Source organism: Marmota marmota, unplaced genomic scaffold, assembly GCF_001458135.2.
Source record: "Marmota marmota marmota unplaced genomic scaffold, marMar, whole genome shotgun sequence".
Classification (NCBI taxonomy): domain Eukaryota; kingdom Metazoa; phylum Chordata; class Mammalia; order Rodentia; family Sciuridae; genus Marmota; species Marmota marmota.
This window is the reverse complement of record NW_026000229.1, coordinates 20,360,387-20,378,918: the sequence shown is the minus strand read 5'-3', so window position 1 is coordinate 20,378,918 and position 18,532 is coordinate 20,360,387. Positions and strand designations below refer to the sequence as shown.

At 31.9% G+C, this 18,532-nt stretch overlaps 1 protein-coding gene across 5 annotated transcripts in view; it reads right to left on the bottom strand.

The window, feature by feature from the left end:
• The window catches only part of Ice2 (interactor of little elongation complex ELL subunit 2), a 46,831-nt gene that overhangs the window by 24,848 nt on the left and 3,451 nt on the right, over window positions 1-18,532 (bottom strand). For 4 of the 5 annotated variants that reach the window (XM_015480595.2, XM_048793827.1, XM_048793826.1 and 1 more), the window contains exons 4-11: window positions 12,347-12,608; window positions 11,168-11,287; window positions 10,074-10,211; window positions 9,367-9,483; window positions 9,045-9,204; window positions 7,954-8,135; window positions 1,938-2,937; window positions 944-1,119 (exon numbers count right to left, since the gene is read on the bottom strand). In XM_015480595.2, the coding sequence (XP_015336081.1) occupies window positions 944-1,119; window positions 1,938-2,937; window positions 7,954-8,135; window positions 9,045-9,204; window positions 9,367-9,483; window positions 10,074-10,211; window positions 11,168-11,287; window positions 12,347-12,608 (2,155 nt within the window). The remainder of the gene's footprint in view (window positions 1-943; window positions 1,120-1,937; window positions 2,938-7,953; window positions 8,136-9,044; window positions 9,205-9,366; window positions 9,484-10,073; window positions 10,212-11,167; window positions 11,288-12,346; window positions 12,609-18,532) is intronic. The other variant, XM_015480596.2, reaches the window with a different exon arrangement.

Below are 18,532 nucleotides of genomic sequence, written 5' to 3'. Positions count from 1 at the left end.
GTAGGAGAGAGAGGAGGAGGGGAGGGAGGGGAGGGGGGATAGTAGAGGATAGGAAAGGCAGCAGAATACAACAGACACTAGTATGGCAATAGGTAAATCAATGGATGTGTAACCGATGTGATTCTGCAATCTGTATACGGGGTAAAAATGGGAGTTCATAACCCACTTGAATCAAAGTGTGAAATATGATATATCAAGAACTATGTAATGTTTTGAATAACCAACAATAAAAATAAAAAAAAAAAAGAAAGGCAAAATACTTTAATACTTCTTACATAATCAATTAAATATAGAAGCTTCTCTTTACTTACCAGAATTCATTCAATAATCACACAAAAATATGCTATCTAGTCTGAAACAGAACTTCAAATATCAAATAGAGAAGCCTTTTGATTAAAAGAAGCAATTATCAAAAATTTCTTAAACTGAAGAAAATATTGATACCAAATCCCCAAACAGCGAAAAGAGATTTGGTCTTCTAACAATCCTGGAAACGCTTCAAATGTGTGTGAAAGCCTATCTATCAAAACTTGTACTTTCAAATAAATCAAGAAAAGTTCCAATACCCCATTTGATTCAAATGTATGATATGTCAAGATCATTGTATTGTCATGCGCAATAAAAAAAGGGGGGGGGGCTTGTATGTCATCACAGAAATCCAAATTCACATAGAAAACAGGAATAAATGTGCCAAACTAGGTCAAATCTATGATGGTGAAGCTTTTCATAAGTTGGTATGGTCTATGTAAGGATGTTACTGGTATTAATGACTATTATGTATAATTAAACACTTTTCCTTATTAAAATTGATCTCAATATTTTACTAAAAAACACTATAAGAATGATAAACAATTTAAAATTAAACTTCATATTAATGGTATTTTAAATATTTGCTGTTGATATACCTTTGCTATCCCATTTTTATCCCCCAATAACAACTTACTCTTCTGATTTTCTTCCGTTTTTTAGAACGTGGTCTTGTCTCTATTCTCTGGACACTGCAACGCACAAGTAATAACAGGTCTTGCAGGCTAAACAACTTATAAACAAAATTTCCTTCTTGAGGAGCAAGATATTCCGATGTATCTTCAACATAGTCCTGAAGTTCATATGGCAATCCTTTAAAAATAATATTTCTCATTTTTTATTTTAAAATACATTAGCCCTTTATTCATCATAATTCAGTACACAACAATTCAGTTAACTATTTTTTAAGCTTTTACCAACTTCACTTTCTACTTCCTCCACCTAATTGATGCTCACACTATTACCATTTCTATTTACTGGAACTGTTACAAATCTAGCTGAAATTAAAGCTTTAAAGTTCTCTCTCTCTCTCTCTCTCTTTTTTTTTTCCCCCAGTGCTGGGAATAAAACCTAGGGCCTCATACATGTTAGATAAATGCCCTACCACTGAGTTACAACTCTAGTCCAGTTCTCTTCCTTCTAGTATTACCTTCATTAACTTTAGGCAAAGTATAAATTAGTGAGACAGTACATCAGATTAAAAGAAAAAAACTTTTAAAAAGTAACGTTACGCCTATTCTAGGCAGAGCTGGGGAAGAGATTTACTTTTATTTCACAAAATTCAAAAGTAACAAACCATAGTCTAACACAAATACAAATATTGGTCTGATCAACGTTTATAATTGGTGCATTTCCTCTTCTTCAGTTTGCTAAACCACATTACCTATAGCTTAGCAGCCACTTTACACAGTGGATAAACATTAAGTTATAAAATCCATAAACCTCTGGTACATATCTAGAGAGGATATTCAGGAAACTGAAATACTGATCAGGAAACTATAAGATTCAGTATCAATGACTAGGTAAAGATTACAGCACAGGCCATAATAGAGACTCTGAAAGAATGAAGGAGAAAAAGTTAAAAAAGGAAGAGATAAAATAGTATAAGTTCTTTGTAAATATTTACTTACGTCCTTTTGGCTTCTGAAATGCAGAAGACCATCCAGATTTTGGCCAACTGGAGGCATCTGAAGGAGCACAGGGTTGCTCAGAAATAGGTGGTTGTTTAGAATTTTCTAAATTCATTAAGGGCAATTCAGGTACTTTTCTGGAAATGGGCTTTAAGAGCTCATCCTGCATTTTTAAAATTTCTCCAACTGGATCAAATTTTTTATATACCCGTTTGATAGGTTTTTTTAAAACACATGACTCTTCAGAATTACAAGTGGTAGTAGTAGTAGTCTGGTTTCCTACAGAAACTTGTTCTGAAGAAGAATTTGGACTCGCTGGTCTAGAACCTAAACTAGAACCCACAAAAGCTATTTTTTCATCACTATTATTTTCACACTGTGTATCAATGATTAAACAGTCCTCATCTGTATCACTACTGCAAGGAATTACTTTTTCAGTTTTAGTTGTTTCTGATGTAGAAGACTTTTCCTTTGAATTGTCTATGTTATCTAGAACATTCAGTCTTTCATCTTTGGTATATACTGTATCTGTAGTCATATCATTTTCATTAGAGTTTTCAATTTCCTTCGAATTTTCAAACTGTAAGGCATTAGATGTTTTCAAGTCATTATCTTGCATCAAAGACTTGTCAGAACTGGTTACCGTTTCACCACATGGTACACATCCCTGATCATCTTTATTTTTGCATTCTTCAGGGCCACTTTCCATACCAGTGACCAGTTGTTTCTCCTTCTGCAATTGTTCCATTAGAATCTGAGTTAAACTTCTAGAATTAGCAGAAATGTCTGGTGCAGATGGTGCTACAGGTGTAGCTGCTGCTTTGGGGGCTGTGGAATCAGTCAGGATGGGTACCGTGGAAGTACTTGCTGGACTTGGTGACTTTGATGGTTTGGTAGTAGTTACTCCAAAAGTTTCAAGTTCTGTGACATCATCATCAAAATCCAGATCCAAATTTTCAAGAGTCTCAACTTTTCGGCACTCATTAACTTCACTGGATGTCTTAGAAGAAAATATATTGGTAACTTATTAGTAAAAATTTTAGAGCATGCTTCACCTATTTCTTAATGTCCCTATCCCTCAGATATATAGTTGTATTTTTAAAAGTAGAAAGAAAAGTCTAATGTTTCTAAATGATTCTTGCTTAAGATGACAACAAACTACAATCACTATTTAGCCTGACTTTCCCATTGAAATGTTCAGGAAAACAATTTGCTAAATTTTAACAGCACAGAAAACAGTGAATTGTGAAGTACTGCATCTCAAGAGGATTTTACACTAATCAAAAAGAAAAACAAAGATGATCACCAAGAAGAAATGCAGGATCAAACAGGAAGACAGGTTTTCATTTATGCCCACTTGTTCACTCTTGCAGACACCTGGACTTAGCTGAACTGTAGGAAAGCCTATTTGCTGCTGTGAGGAAGCTATTTTCTAACATAACCAGAGAAATGTTGCTACCTCTAGTGCATTCCTAACATCACCCAGTAGCTTTCTTTCCACACCTACTCAGTGAAAACAATTTTTGAGTAATGTAAGATGGGGCAAAAATGGACAGGGTGGTACTGTATCTGGGACATGAAGTCACTGAGTTCATGGTTCTTTATGTACTATTCTAGTCACTTAAGAACCACACGCAGGGTTGGGGATGTGGCTCAAACAGTAAAGTGCTCGCCTGGCATGCGCGGGGCACTGGGTTTGATCCTCAGCACCACATAAAAATAAAGATGTTGTGTCCACCGAAAATAAAAAATAAAATATTAAAAAATTCTCTCCTCTCTCGCTCTTAAAAATAAAAAGAACCACACACAGCTTTAGTTTATTCAGGAATAAAATGTCTCCTTCCAAAGTAGACAGAAAGCATCAGAATAGCTCTCTTCGATGTGGCAGAAAACATTAGATAAATACTATGGAAATTTGGTTATAAGATATGAATACTACTAACCTTTCAGTTTAAGATTTGAGAGAAAGATTCTAACAACAATCAAATAGTAAGGAAAATCAAATAGTAAGGGAAGTTAACTAACTTCTCTAACCTCAAATTCCTCATTTCTAAAATAGGAATAAGAGGGTTACTTCTCAGATTTATTCCAAAGATTAAATGAGAAACTATATATAAAAAGTTTCCTTGCATAGTGCCTGACACAGAGTAGGTAGCCTTCAAATAAATGGTAGCTCTTAGTAAAACAAAAAAGTTCCAAATTTAGTAAAAAAGTAAAATTAAACTATATGCTGTTTACATTAGACATTCCACCACAAAAAGTTTGAAACAAAACAAATGGACATGACATTAAGAAATAAAAACAGGAGGAATAACAATGTTACTGTTAGACATAGCAGAATTCAATGAAAAAAGCATTAGAAAAAGGAAGAGTGCTGTGTTGAAAAAAGATGATATCCATGTGAGAATAGATAATGGTCATGAATTTGTGACATACCAAATATGAGGTTAAAATATATAGTCAAAAATAAAAATAGAAAAAATTTCGACAGAAACACAAGTGTACTTGGTCAATGATACCCTGTCTCTTAAGTGAAAATAGAAATTCATTAAGAAAATTTTAAACAATAAACCCAAGCACTTGCAAATTAAAAAGCACTCCAAACTATTGGATAAAAAGAGAAATAAAAATAATTACAGAATACTTAGAAAGCAACAAAAATTAGAAGAGCAGACGTTAAAAATTAGAAGTATCATAATTTGAGGATCCATATAACAGTACCTTCTTCTAACAATTATTTCGATTTCATTTTGCTAGAAGTGTAGTGGAGACATTAGCAATCCAGAAGCATCTTACTCCAAATATGGGGCCTGAAAACTTAGGCTACAAATCTCTGAGAAAGCTCATTTACTTCTGGTTTACCTTTTCTCCTGTGGTATCTAAGCCTTTGGTGGAAAAGTGAATTCTGACTTGTAATCCCCTAATTCTGTGATGCTGCCAACAGCACAGCTCATTTCTTGGTTGCCACTTTGGAATTGGCAAATACAATCCAGGGCAAAAATGACCCTAAGTGACAGGCTTACACCTCCTATATTCCTTTCTTCTCTGTTATTTCAGCCCTGGCTATAATTCCTCACTATCTTATTAGTAGTTCTTTGATGCTTCTAAGAGAGGAAGTTTTATATTTAGTCTGGCTCTTATAGTTAGTTGTCTTATGTAATGGGAAGATCCACATTACCTGATCTATCATTACTTAAAGAAGTCACACTGTTACTTTTTATCCCTCTTAACCTACTTCACATTTCTTTATAGCACTTGCTACCTCTTGACATTCACCTCATACCAATATAAGTTTTAGGTGGATATTCAAAAGTAAATGTAAAAGAATAAAACATAAGAAAACTGGAAGTGCTGTGCTTTGTGATACTATACATCATAAAAAGTATTAGGCCAAAAACAAACAGAAAAAAACTTAAAATATATAAAAAGCAAAAGGCCAATATACTTAAAATCGTGTGATCTCTTAAATGTAAGAAAGACATTTTCATATTTGACTTTAAAATTTTGTTTCTTCTTCACTTTATTCAAGTTTCTATTCATATGGCTTGTTCTCAGGCCTTCTTAGTCATGAATGTAAAACAGTCTTGCCCCTATCCACCTATCTCCCTTTAACCTATTCTATTTTTCTTTATAGCATATCACTATCTGCTTTGTTGCTTCTTATTAAGAATCTCTGCTACTAATGTAAGCTCTGAGAAGAGACTTTGTTCTCATTTACTGCTGTATCCTCAGTGCATAGAACAGCATTTATTCAATAACTACTTGTAGACTGAATTAATGAAGTTTTCTAGAAACAGAATAATCATAGATAAAATACTTTAAAACACACTGAATAAAAGCTAATATACGCAGTGTCAACTGTCAATCTAATACTTTATATGAATTAACTGCTTTAAACCCAAACTACCCAAAGAGCTAGGTAATATCATACTCGTCTTACAGATGAGCAAACTAAACAGATTATATAATTTGCTCAAGGCCACATAGCTACTAAGTATACTGAAAAAGATTAACAATCTAACCAAATACTTTCTGTACCAATCAAATTAAATTCATCTGTTCCCTTTCACACTTAAAATTCTTGAATAGGAATGAGGCCAATTAAAACCTCATATTAACCACTACCAAGACGAGAACATCATTAAGTTTTTAGTATATGCACACTGAGCATCTCAAATAAATACCAAACTTGACCCTCACAACAACCTTGTGAAGTAGGTCCTACTACTTTTGTTTTATGTGAAGAAAAAAACGGAGGTTTAGGGAGGTTAAATCACTTAAAGTCTTCTAGACTGAGAATTCAACTCTAAGTTTGAATTTAAAGACTATTTTATACACTTACAAATATACATACACATTACACACACACACACACACACACACACACTTTATTTTGTGGGTTACTCCACATCTGTGGAATTTAGATCAAAGACATTCATGTTCACCTGGACTTCAGGGTTGAGGGCTGTAATCTATAGACATAAATCTGCACATATTTATTTAGTATTAACACAATAACAATGGGGATTTTTATAACCAATAACATTTTGAATAAAAAATTTACTACGTTTTTACACTAAGAAAATTAAACTCCACGTACAAGCTTTAAGAAAATTTATCAAAACCAGATCTGATGGCATGCACTTACAGTCCCCAACATTTGGGAGACTGAAGTGGAAGGATCACTTGAGCCCAAGAGTTTGAGAACACCAGCCTGGACAACATAATGAGAGCCCCCTTTCTCTTAAAAAAAAAAAAATTAGGGGCTGGGGTTGTGGCTCAGCAGTAGAGTGCTCACCTAGCATGTGCGAGGTGCTGGGTTCAATCCTCAGCACCACATAAAAATAAATAAAATAAAGGTATTGTGTCCAGCTACAACTAAAAAATATATAGTAAAAAAAAAAATACATTTTGTCTCATTTGTGACACCTTTGTAAGTCAATAAACTATTTAGATGAAGGACCTAGCTAGGAAATTTGAAATCTATTTGGATTGAGTCTTTGGTATACAACAAAGTGTTTTATAGCTCTGCAACATATAATTGATACATGACATGTGTAAACTCCTTGAAGCTTTTTTTTTTTTTTGATAGTTAGTAACTTCATTTTTATTATGAGATATGTATGGTGTGATGTTTTTGTACATTTATGTTGTGTACTGATCAACTAAGTATATATGTTATCCATCATCTCAAAAATTTACCATGTCTTTGTGATAAACATTAAAATTCTCTTCTTCTAGCTATTTTGAATACTAATCAAATTTTTGTCTTTCTGTACATTGTCTTTCTGCGCACCTGGCTCATTTAACTTAACACTATGATCTCCAGATAGATACCATTTGTATCTATCCTGATACAAATGACAGGATTTCCTTTTTTTGTTTTGTTTGTTTTGAAGAGCTGAATAGTTTTCTAATGTGATTACATATCATATTTTCTTTACCATCATAAATCCATTAATGGACCCTTAGGTTGATTCCATATCTTGGCTACTGTGAATAATGCTGCAAGAAACATGTTAGTGCAGGGATCTCTTTGATACACTGTTTCTTTTAAATATATATCCAGAATTATGATTGTTGGATCATATGGCAGTTCTAAAATTTCTGAAGAACCTCCAAACTCTTTTCTGTAGTGGCTGTACTAATTTACATTCCCACAAACAGTATATAAGGTCCTCTTTCTCTATATCCTGACTACTATTTGTCATTTTTTAGTCTTTTTTATTATATCCATTCTATAAGAAGATAATAATATCTCATTGGGGTTTTAATTTACATTTTCTCGATGATTAATAATATTGAGCATTTTTTCATATACTTGTCAACCATTTCTCTTCTTAAATTTATTTTTAAGTGACACATGAAAACATAAGAATTATACACATTAATGGTATATGATGTAATGTATATATATATGACCATTTTGCTACTAAGTTTAGAGACACATAATAAAAGTAATACTTCAAAAGGATAAACGTACATTCTCTTAAGGAAACAAAAAAGTATTACATACTTCCATTTCAGATATACACTCTTCAGGTTTGTCCATAAATACTGCAGAGACTGGAACAGATGTGGTTTTGGACATCATAAATTTTAATGGAACTTCGTGGAAAATTTGATTTCTTTCTCTCATTGTCATTTTCTTCTGGGGAAGTGGTGAGTTAATATAAATTACTTTAACTGGTTTGGAACCTTAAACCAGAAACAAAAGAAAAGAAGTGAAGAGTAGCTGGTAGCTTTATTCAAAACAGAATACATAAACAAAGAGACATAGGGGAGAGGAATCACAACTCATGTATTTGCCAATCTTGAACGAAAATATTTTTCAAATCCCTAAAGACAAACCCAACTGGCAAGACAAACATGCTCTTTTCTAGCCATGTTTAAAAATAATTTTCTGGTTTTTAATGTTGTACTCTGTTATTATTACTCAGTTCTTAAAGGAACTTGCAAAAAGTGATGAGATTTTTACCACAGAGAATACCTTACATTTGATTTTAATTTGTAGTTTTGTTTCATTTAAAGTCTTTAATTTATTTATATTATAGACATAAAATTTTAATTTTATTGTTAAAAGAAAAACTAGTATAGACCTACTTTAAGTCTGATTTTCAATAATGGATAAGTAAATAAATCCTGGAAATTAAACCATTTGAAGTTGTGTAAAGAAGTATAGCATTCCTTCATTTAAATAAAAGACAGAAGTACTTCACAATTTCATGTATTTCTGGCAACCTAAGTTATGATTACTTTTCTATCTTTCACCCCTTAACAAGACTACAGGTACTGTAGACTTAATACTAGTCATTCTTTAGTAGCTTCATATTTGAAAAAAGTTCTACTGAGTTTAAGTGTTAAGGACTGGGGATACAGCTCAGTTGGAAGAGTGCCTGCCTCACATACAGAAGGCCCTGGGTTCAATCCCCAGCACCATCCACCCACACCCACACCCACACACAAAAAGAGTTTAAGTGTCAAACTGACATTTTCCCTAAACCAAGTCTTTTGTATTTGACAAATGACCACCTATGTTTGAACAATTGAAATGGAATGGTTCCAATATCCTTTTGAGAGCATTATCTGACATAGCAAATCACAAACCTGCAACAGGTATAACTTGAATACACACTGGAATTTCCCACTGTTCCTTATAGCTTGGTCCATGATTATTTAACAAAGTGAATAATGATTGACTAGTTAGAGCTATCTGAGGATGATATCTTGAAACAAGCTTCTCTGCATTTGGATCCTTACTAATATCCTGAAAAAAAACACATAACTTGTTAATTGGTTATATTCATTGACAATTTGACAAAGCAATGAAAAGAAGGGAGGAAGCAATAAAGGGAACTTCAGATCAACCAAATTATATGTATTTTGTGAGATACAGATTACTGAGATCCAAAGCCACCTGGCTACTTACATAGTGCATAGCTTCAGCTCTTTGTTCTGGTGTTTCAATGGAAGACATGTTATCTTTTGAGAGCTGCAACTTTGCAGGCATTGAGGGAAATACTGTTTTCACAAATTTTACATTGCCCTAAAGAAGCCCAAAATGAAAATATTATTGCAAAAATCCTGATGTATTTTTCCCCTAAATATCTTTCATCATGAAAACTCTTAACTGAAAATTCATTATTCTACTAAATGCAAATGTGGAAACTCTTTAAGCCAAGATATTCCCTAATGTTTTCTCTAAACCATCCCCAATTTTTTTTAAAGGTTCAAAAGAAGGGTTTCATGAAATTTCCCTGACACTTTAAATTCCATCTTCTCTTTTTATGAAGCACAAATCATAAAAAGCAATAGTGGAACCCAAATATCTTCTTCACATATATTTCTAGTATGTTTGTGAGTAAATTCCCTTTAAAGAATAAGGGCTTCCTCCTTGTATTTAGGAACATTAAGGAAGATGGGAAGTAAGAAAAGAAAGAAAGAAAGTTAGTAGTGATATTTTTTAAAACATCAAGAATTAGTATCCATGAACTAAAAAGAATGGGACACAGGTTGGTATTATATATTCAAAAAGTTATCTCTTTATCATTCAAATTTAAATAATACAATAAATACAGGAAATACAGATGATGTTTCAGACCAAAAAGGCTTATACTTTCATATGATAAACCTTACCAATACTAGAAGAGTTTTTTCTAACTTTAATCCCATCTCTATTCTGAACGGGAAGAATCCCAGTAAGCTGGTAACTTCATGGAGGGTATAAAATTCTGGATACTTTTTTACTTGTTCAATGCAAGCTCTTAAAACTTGCTAGGAAATAAAAATCAAGAAAAATTCATTTGTATCATACTTCATTAACACTGCAACAGTAATGTTTTAGTTACATGTGATTATATAATTATTTAATCATAAAAGTTAGATTTGTTTTGTTAATCAGACTTTTACCAATCTGCACATTGTATATTCCTTGATTTAATTTTATTTTTCAAACAAATTTTTAACCTAGTTTCCTAAAACACTGATTTTAATAATACTAAAATTAGCAATCTTATTAAAATTAAAAATTAAAGACACATTTTTTATGCTACTTAAGAAACCATCAAATATAGCCACATGAAAATTTCAACAATGTATTTCAATAAAAGCAGATGCATGAATTATTAGAAATAAAGTTTAATACTCCAAAAAAATTCCCAAATACATGAATTAATGGAGAAGTTATATATACAAAATAAAATGAACAATTGTATAAGTAGTTTAAATGACGGAATACTTAGTATTTCCAGATATTTTGAGTTTGAGATAGACCATATTCACATAACTTTTATTGTAGTATATTATTATAATAATTCTGTTCTATTATTGTTTATTGTTGTTAATCTCTTAGTGTACCTAATTCAAAAATTAAGCTTTACCATAAGTATGTACGTATAGAAAAAATGTAGTATATGTAGAGTTTGGTATTATGTTCAGCTTCAAGCACCCACTGGGGTTCTTGGAATGTATTCTCCATGGATAAGGATAATCTAGATAGATCATTAAAAGATACAAACATATGAATATACTACAGTACACAGTTTTGAGATGTTAATATTTCTACTATTCAGCACATGAATAAAAGACCTACATACAACTTTATATAACTTGATTCTCTAAACTGAAAATACTGACAGTTCTCTAAGCTTTTTGCTAGATAATCACACATTTTTAGAATGTTATTACTGTAATCCACTTAGAAATTTACATAAATGTAATTTTGTTTTTACCTCTGTGAAGAGACGAGCATCATCAGAAAGCATATTATAATCCTGTGCACATTTCTTTGCAGAATTCTGTAAAAACTTTAGGAATTCAGCAACTTCTTCATTCACATGTTTCTTCATATCCTGAATTTTTAAAAAGCAGATAAGTCTTGGAATAAGAAGTTTCATTAAAAAGCAATCTCTTCTCAATCACTGCTCTAATAATTTGAATTTAATGAACAATTAACATATCAAATCCAAATCAGAAACCACAAATAAAAGTTAATATAAACTCTAGGAATGGGGTGTAGCTCAATGGTAGAGCATGGGCTTAGCATCTGTGAGGCTCTAGGTTCAACACAGCAAAAACTAAAAAACAAACAAACAAAAAAAGAAATCCCCAAAACTTAAACTCCACAAAAACAGAAAAGCCAATGTCTGATACTATAATACATGCTTAGGAATTAATTTATTTTATATATTAAAAATAAAAAAGACAAACATCCCTATAGAAAAATGAGCAAACAATATGAACAGGCAAGATACAAAAAAAAAAAAAGAAATAAAAATGGCTGAGAAACACATAGAAAATACTTATTTTCATTAGTAATCAATGTAAATTAAATTAAGGTAAAATAAGAAATCACCATTTTACCCATATCCAATTAGAGGCAAAAGAAGGTAATGTACTACCTTAATGAAGGCAGTTTTTAAAAAGATTTTCATACAATAGTGGTACAAAGTGGCTTAAACTTGTTGCAGAAAAATTTATCCAAGTGCATGTGTAAATCACTTTGAAAACATGCATGATCTTTGATCTGACAATTTTATTTTAAAAATTTCATCTTAAGGAAGCAATCACAGATAAGAACGAAGAGTTTGCTAAAAATATGTTCAGCATAGCATCACATATATAATTGACAATGTGGAAACTACTTAAAGTAATAATTGAGCAATAATTTAAAACTGAAACAATAAGGTGTGTAAAGTTCTACTATAATTTGAGAGAGACATGCTCAGAATGCCTGATCTATATGAAAGGACCAACAAAAAAGGCACCAATGCTCTGCCAAGTAAACGTCTTACTTTTTCATTTTTGTAAATATGACTGTACCTAAAATAATAAAAGAAAATTTAAAATAAAAATTTTTCCTGATTTGTAATTTTTTTTCTTTTAGTGAAGCTGAAGAATAAAATACATACCAAATACTGCAAGTATTCATTTTTATTTATTCCAATAGCCTTTGAATTTGTAGAAATCTTTGCATATTTAACCAACAAGTCCACATAACTTCTTTGCTCTCTCTGTGAGAAACGAGAGAAACGAGGATAAGGAACTCTTGGTTTTGGAAGAAGAACCATTCCAACTGCGGTTTTAACTTTTTCCTCTGCTTGAGCTGCTGAACTAACTGCCGGCTCATTTTCTACAGAACTTGCTGAGGCATTCAAATTTTCCCCTATACGTCTGGAAAAAAAAAATACAATTTACAAATATGTGTTTTTCACATGAAGATTACTATCATGGAATTTCAAGATTCTCAATCATAAGGGAGAATATAGCATGATTAACAGAGTAAATTCTGGATTATTATCTAACTCTGACACCTGCATTTTGATGTTTAGTCATTTAGTACAGATTAAGTATTTTGCAGGAATGAATCACATTGCATACTTACCTTCAACTACCTGATGAAGAGGAAGAGACATACTATTACACTATTCAATTTAGAAGTTTTATCCCTTTTATTGAAGAGGGAAAATCATTCTTGCTCATTATATTTGTATTTATATTTTATTACAATGCTAGTTCTTTTTTAATGTTTAAATTCTCCAGTAACATATATTAGTTATATAATGAAAAAAAGCTACTAAGACCAGTTTAAAATAGGGTTACAAACTTAAAGTTAGTAAATTTACTGCAATTCTAAATTCTCTGGTTTCCTTTGCTTATCTCAAAATTTAAACAGAGCCAAGTGCAGTGGCACACACCTGTTATCCCAGCAACTTGGGAGGTTGAAGCAGGAGGATGGAAAGTCTGAGGTTAGCCTCAGCAACTTAGGGAGACCCTCAGCAATTTAGCAAGACTGTCTCAAAATAAAAAAGTTAAAATGTTTGGGGATGTAGCTCAGTGGTAAAGCACCCCTTAGTTCAGTATCAAGCAATAAATTAATTAAGAAAATTCCAACAACTATAAGTTATATCTTAAGGAAACAGAAGTAGTTTTAGAAAGTTGTACAATCCTTTATCAGTCTTGTACATGTCTAAGTCCATGAAAATGTCCTTATGCAAAAGTAAAATCCTAGCATAAAGTAATGTAATATACTAGAAGAAAAAGTAGTGAATAGCTAGAGAACCTGTTATTAGATTTATTTATAAAGTGCTACTCTCAATTTTTAAAGAGGTCACCATACCACCTCAATTAATGCATATGACTACAAATTTCTTATCTTGTTCATAACTGTCGTTATTCTTGCTACTCAGTTATTGTAATCAACATTTTCAAGAAGAGAATTTATAATTCCACCAAAAACTTTCATTTTCTTGGTCTCTATAACTCTGATTTCCATGACAGCCATTATTTTTATAATTTAGCTCCAAATTAAACAATAATCCACAGAGGAAGAAAAACTAATAAGAAAGATGGATGTCTATATTGATTCATTCTTCATTCCATTTATTAATATTTATTGATGTTTATATGTGCAAGTCTATGCTAGATATTGAAAATACAACAAACACTGAATACAGTACAGTCTAGGCTCTCAAGAGTCTCAAGATCAAGTGGATTAGACAAATGAATGGAGAAGAAAGGTAAATATGTATATCAATCCGAAGTGGCTATGAATATTCTAGGTTTCCAAACAGAAAGTATCAAATAGGGGCCTGAGAAGAATTCTAAAGACATAATAATCAGGGATTAAGAGGGAAAATGGGAAGGAAGGAGAAATATACAGATACAGAAGGGTTATCACAAAAGGGGAAGTTTAAAGGTATTCAGAGGAGAGGAATACTGGATGCCTACAATGTGTAAAACTGTCTTGCACAGTTTTTAAAGTGTTATCCTAACACTATATTCTATTTTCTCTTATCATTCTTTTGTGATATAGTTTACCTAACTTCTCTTAAATACAATCTTATTGTTTTGTTTTAACGCAAGAATCACATGTTAAAAATGTGCTCTACCACTGAACTACCTACCCCAGCCCTCCCAATCTTATTCATAAATTTTAACTACTGCATCTCATTACATCATTATATCATCTGACATAGTGATTTCATTGCAATTTACCTATTAAAATACATATATAATGTAAATAACGTTCCTTTCATTTTATATTCATGTACTTCGGATGTATTGTTTTTTAAAATTATGTCTAGGGTAATTATTAGCTATTCATTTCATTCAGGCTGGTAACAGAAGTGTCTTATTTCTTACATACATTTGTTATGAAAAGTTGAAGTTATTATGTACAGCTATAATGCACCAATAAAAAAGTGGGAGGGTTTTGGCCTGATCAGGTTGCAAAGCATTAATTTAGATCTATGTCTAGACAAAGGATCAGTTAAGCCCCATCCAAAAGCAGCACTGATTTGCTTTAAATCAACTTTATAATACTAGAATAAATATGGTAAAAATTCCAAAACTTGAAAATAGTAATTTGTGAAAAAGATTTAGGCCTCCCCCATATAAAACAAAATATTCAAAAGTACCCTCTTAGAGCAAACCAAGAATAAAAAGCTAATTAAAAGCACTGATTTTTTAATGGGGAAAAATTTTTGGAAAATAAAATTAGAATGCTCAGGTTGGCTCTAAAAACAATACATGTGAAAGAAGACATACTTAGTTACTAAGTTTCTCCAATAACTATACAAAAATAAGCACATTTTAGGTTAACAAAATGAATATTAACTGCTGATCTTGGGAGAAATGTATTACAGAAAATTGATTTTTCACTAGAAAATGTCTTGAGAGCTATTCAAACTTAACAGTATTGTGTCCGCAACTCTTAACAATACTGCTTCACAGCTGTCTCTCTGAATATGAGAACATGTCTGTCCTTGTGGCACAAACTGGCAAATTTAATTAAGCTGCTGCAGCAACAAGATGCTGACTCAGATATGCCAGAGTAGGAATGTCAAGAAATTCTGGCAGTTTAAATTGGCTACATTCAGCAAAGAATGAAATGGCAGCACATCAAGATCATCTCCAAGTGCAGTACTGTCAAAATCTTCATCAGAGTGCGAACCAAAAGCATCTGATAGGGTTTTTCTATTCACATTTACAACATTATATTTTATTTCACTTGATAGTTTGAAGCTTCCTCCTTTTGTTTTGTCAACTACCCAGTCTCCTTTTTACTTAACATGTCTATGGGGGGAAAATTCCCAACTGTTAGTTTCCTATACTTTTATCTACTGATTTGGCAGCTTCTTTATAAGTAGCATTTGGAAATTATGCTTTTGGCCTCCAACTCATGTCTACCTGTTATCTTCTGTGTTTGATTTACTTTTTATGTTGAAAGGATTAAAACTTCATTTCTTTTCTACTTTAAGTCGTTTTCCTCCTTGTTAGTTTAAAACTCAGTTACAAATGTCTGTAAACAGAATATTTAATTTTTTAAAAAGGCAAATGTTTATAATGGTTATTTCTACATAAATGGCTCACAGGGCATTTTAATTTTCTGGTTTATTCTTAGGTAAACTTTCCAAACATTCTTTAAAAACATAATTTATTTGTAATGTTTCATATAAAAATAACACTATGTTAACTTTTTAATATTATTATATGCAAAACACTATTTTAGCAGTCTTTTCATTTATAAACACATATGGTGCAAAAGAAAAGCTTTTTATGTTGAAATTAGGAGTAAAAAGCCTTTTGTGGAAAGATGAGGAAAAGGGTTAAAGAAAATCTCCTAGTTTTGAAAGTAGCAATAATAAAGGTATCAATATTTTTCCAACTGTCGATGAGCACAAAAAATACAAAATTAGGGATGATAATAATTTTATATTTCTTCCTGGTATTTCCCCAAGAAAAGCGTTGTAAATCAGCAAAGGCTCAAATCCATTCCTTACTGTAGTAATACTTAATAAAACTTAAGGCTAAGAAAACAGTCTAGAAACACATATCAATTTCTTATGTCTGTTTTAATACTAAAAAGTAAATTATCCTAATGAATTATTTTGTACTGCATAAAAATGTAAAGAAAAGCAAGTATAGTTTAAGAAAAAAGATTATTAGGAGTTTGGAATACTCACTTGCCAGCAAAACGTCCTCTCCTTTATACAAAGCTGGGCTATATAACCCACACCTAAGATACGGTGAAAAAACTGGACTTGAAAGGAACGGTTAAATTAAGAAGCAGTGGCAGGATGATGAAGATTAATAATAGAAAATTTTTAGTTTAAAATGATGATGGCTGAGATAAAAAGTTCAAAAAATGGTATGAAGTTTTTAAATTTTTTTTTTTTGGTACCAGGGATTGAACCCAGGGCGTTTATAATCACTGAGCCATATTCCCAGCTACCCCCACCCTCCTTTTTTAAAATTTTGAGATAGGTTCTCATTAAGTTGATTAGGGTCTCTCTAAGTTGCTGAGGCTGGCTTTGAACTCCTGATATTCCTGCCTCAGCCTCCTGAGCCACTGGGATTATAGGAATGTGTCACTATGCCCAGCTGAAGATTTTTAATAAAAGGTAAAGACATGTTTTTTAAATCCTAGTATACTAGAATTTGATAGGCATTCTTTGATTCAAATAATCAATGGCAATTCTTTATTTAAGTGATAAGTTTATGAAATCAGTTATTTCTAAGAAATGATACAAGTTGAATCACAAAGACATTTGAAAGTGTTTTTTGTTTTTTTTTTTTGTGCTACTGGAGACTGAATCCAGAGGTGCTTTTCTGAGCTTCATCTGCAGCCCTTTCTTAAAATTCTTTTATCTTACTGAATTGTGGAGGCTGACCTGGACTTATAATCCTTCTGCCTCAGCCTCCTGAGAAGCCAGGCATGTGCCACTGAACCTGGCTGTTAATGTTTTTAATACCAATTTGGCAATATACATTAAAATAAATGTATGCATACCCTCCACTTACTACTATACATACTATGTTCCTGTTGTGTACAAAAAAGGACAGTTATATTAATTTTTGTGTGTATTACAATATGCATATAACTACTATAAGCTAAGTCAATTCCACAAATTCATCATTCATCTTAAGAAGTTCAGATTCAAAAGGCTGAGTTTAGAGTGCAATATCAGTTATTGTTAAAATGTAAGTGTCTTATGATCAGCCACAATGAGAAGTCTGGAGATGAGAATACCAAAATATTTTGAAAAATGCCACAACCAAAACACTAGGAAAAAGCTAAGAGAGTGAGGTCGTGCTAGAGCTGAGAGCTCATTGATGCCTCTGAGAGGAGCAGTTTAGTACAGTAGTGAGGTTGGACGTCAGATTAGAGTGCAACGTGGGTGGGATATACAGTGAATGGAAGAGGTTTTTTATTTAAAAAAACAAATAAATGTGTTTTCTAATGCATTCTGTCAATCTGCCTTTTGAGTGGGAAGCTTAATTCATTCACATTAAAGTAATTCTTGACAAGGAAGAACTTACTATTTTCTGCTAATCATTTTCTCTGTCTTAAAGCTTTTTTGGCTCCTCATTTCTTTCCAGTAAGCATATATTAGTCTTTAAATAAGTCTAAGAACAAATGAGGGAAGAGTAAGAAAGTAACTAGTGGGGGTCAGGCATGTGGAGTTCATGGATTATTTTAAACAGGAAAAAATTTAAGCACACACATACACTGATTGAGATGATTGAAAATGAGAGAGAACAAAGATACAGGAAAAAGAGGGGGTAATACTGATAAGGCAGGAAAAGATGGGGGGGGTATGCTTAGTCCATTATAAAAGGAAAAAGGATAAAAGTGAATGCTGAACTCCCCTAGGGGAGCTCCCTAATTCTGCATCTGCTGGTTTTCAGATTAATCCACAATAGAGTAGAAACAGTCAATCAAAAAGAAAAGAGCTGCTACAGGCAAGTGAACAGTAAGAAGTGAAAATTACTACTGAGTAGTGATTTTCATACCAGAAAGGAAAAAAAATCTTTGGCAATTTGGCACTTATCTATTAAACTCTAAAATGTATTTACTTTTTAACTAAACAATTCAATTTCTGTGAATTTATCTTCTAGAAATAACTGCAAAAAAATTCACCAATATATTGTTTGTAACTACAAAAAAGAGGAATACAACATAGAACTAGCTAAATGAATTAAAAAATACATCTATACAACAAAGCGATATATAACCATCAAGACTAGGGTGAAAAGATTAAAATACATACATATATATATATATATATATATATATATATATATATATATAT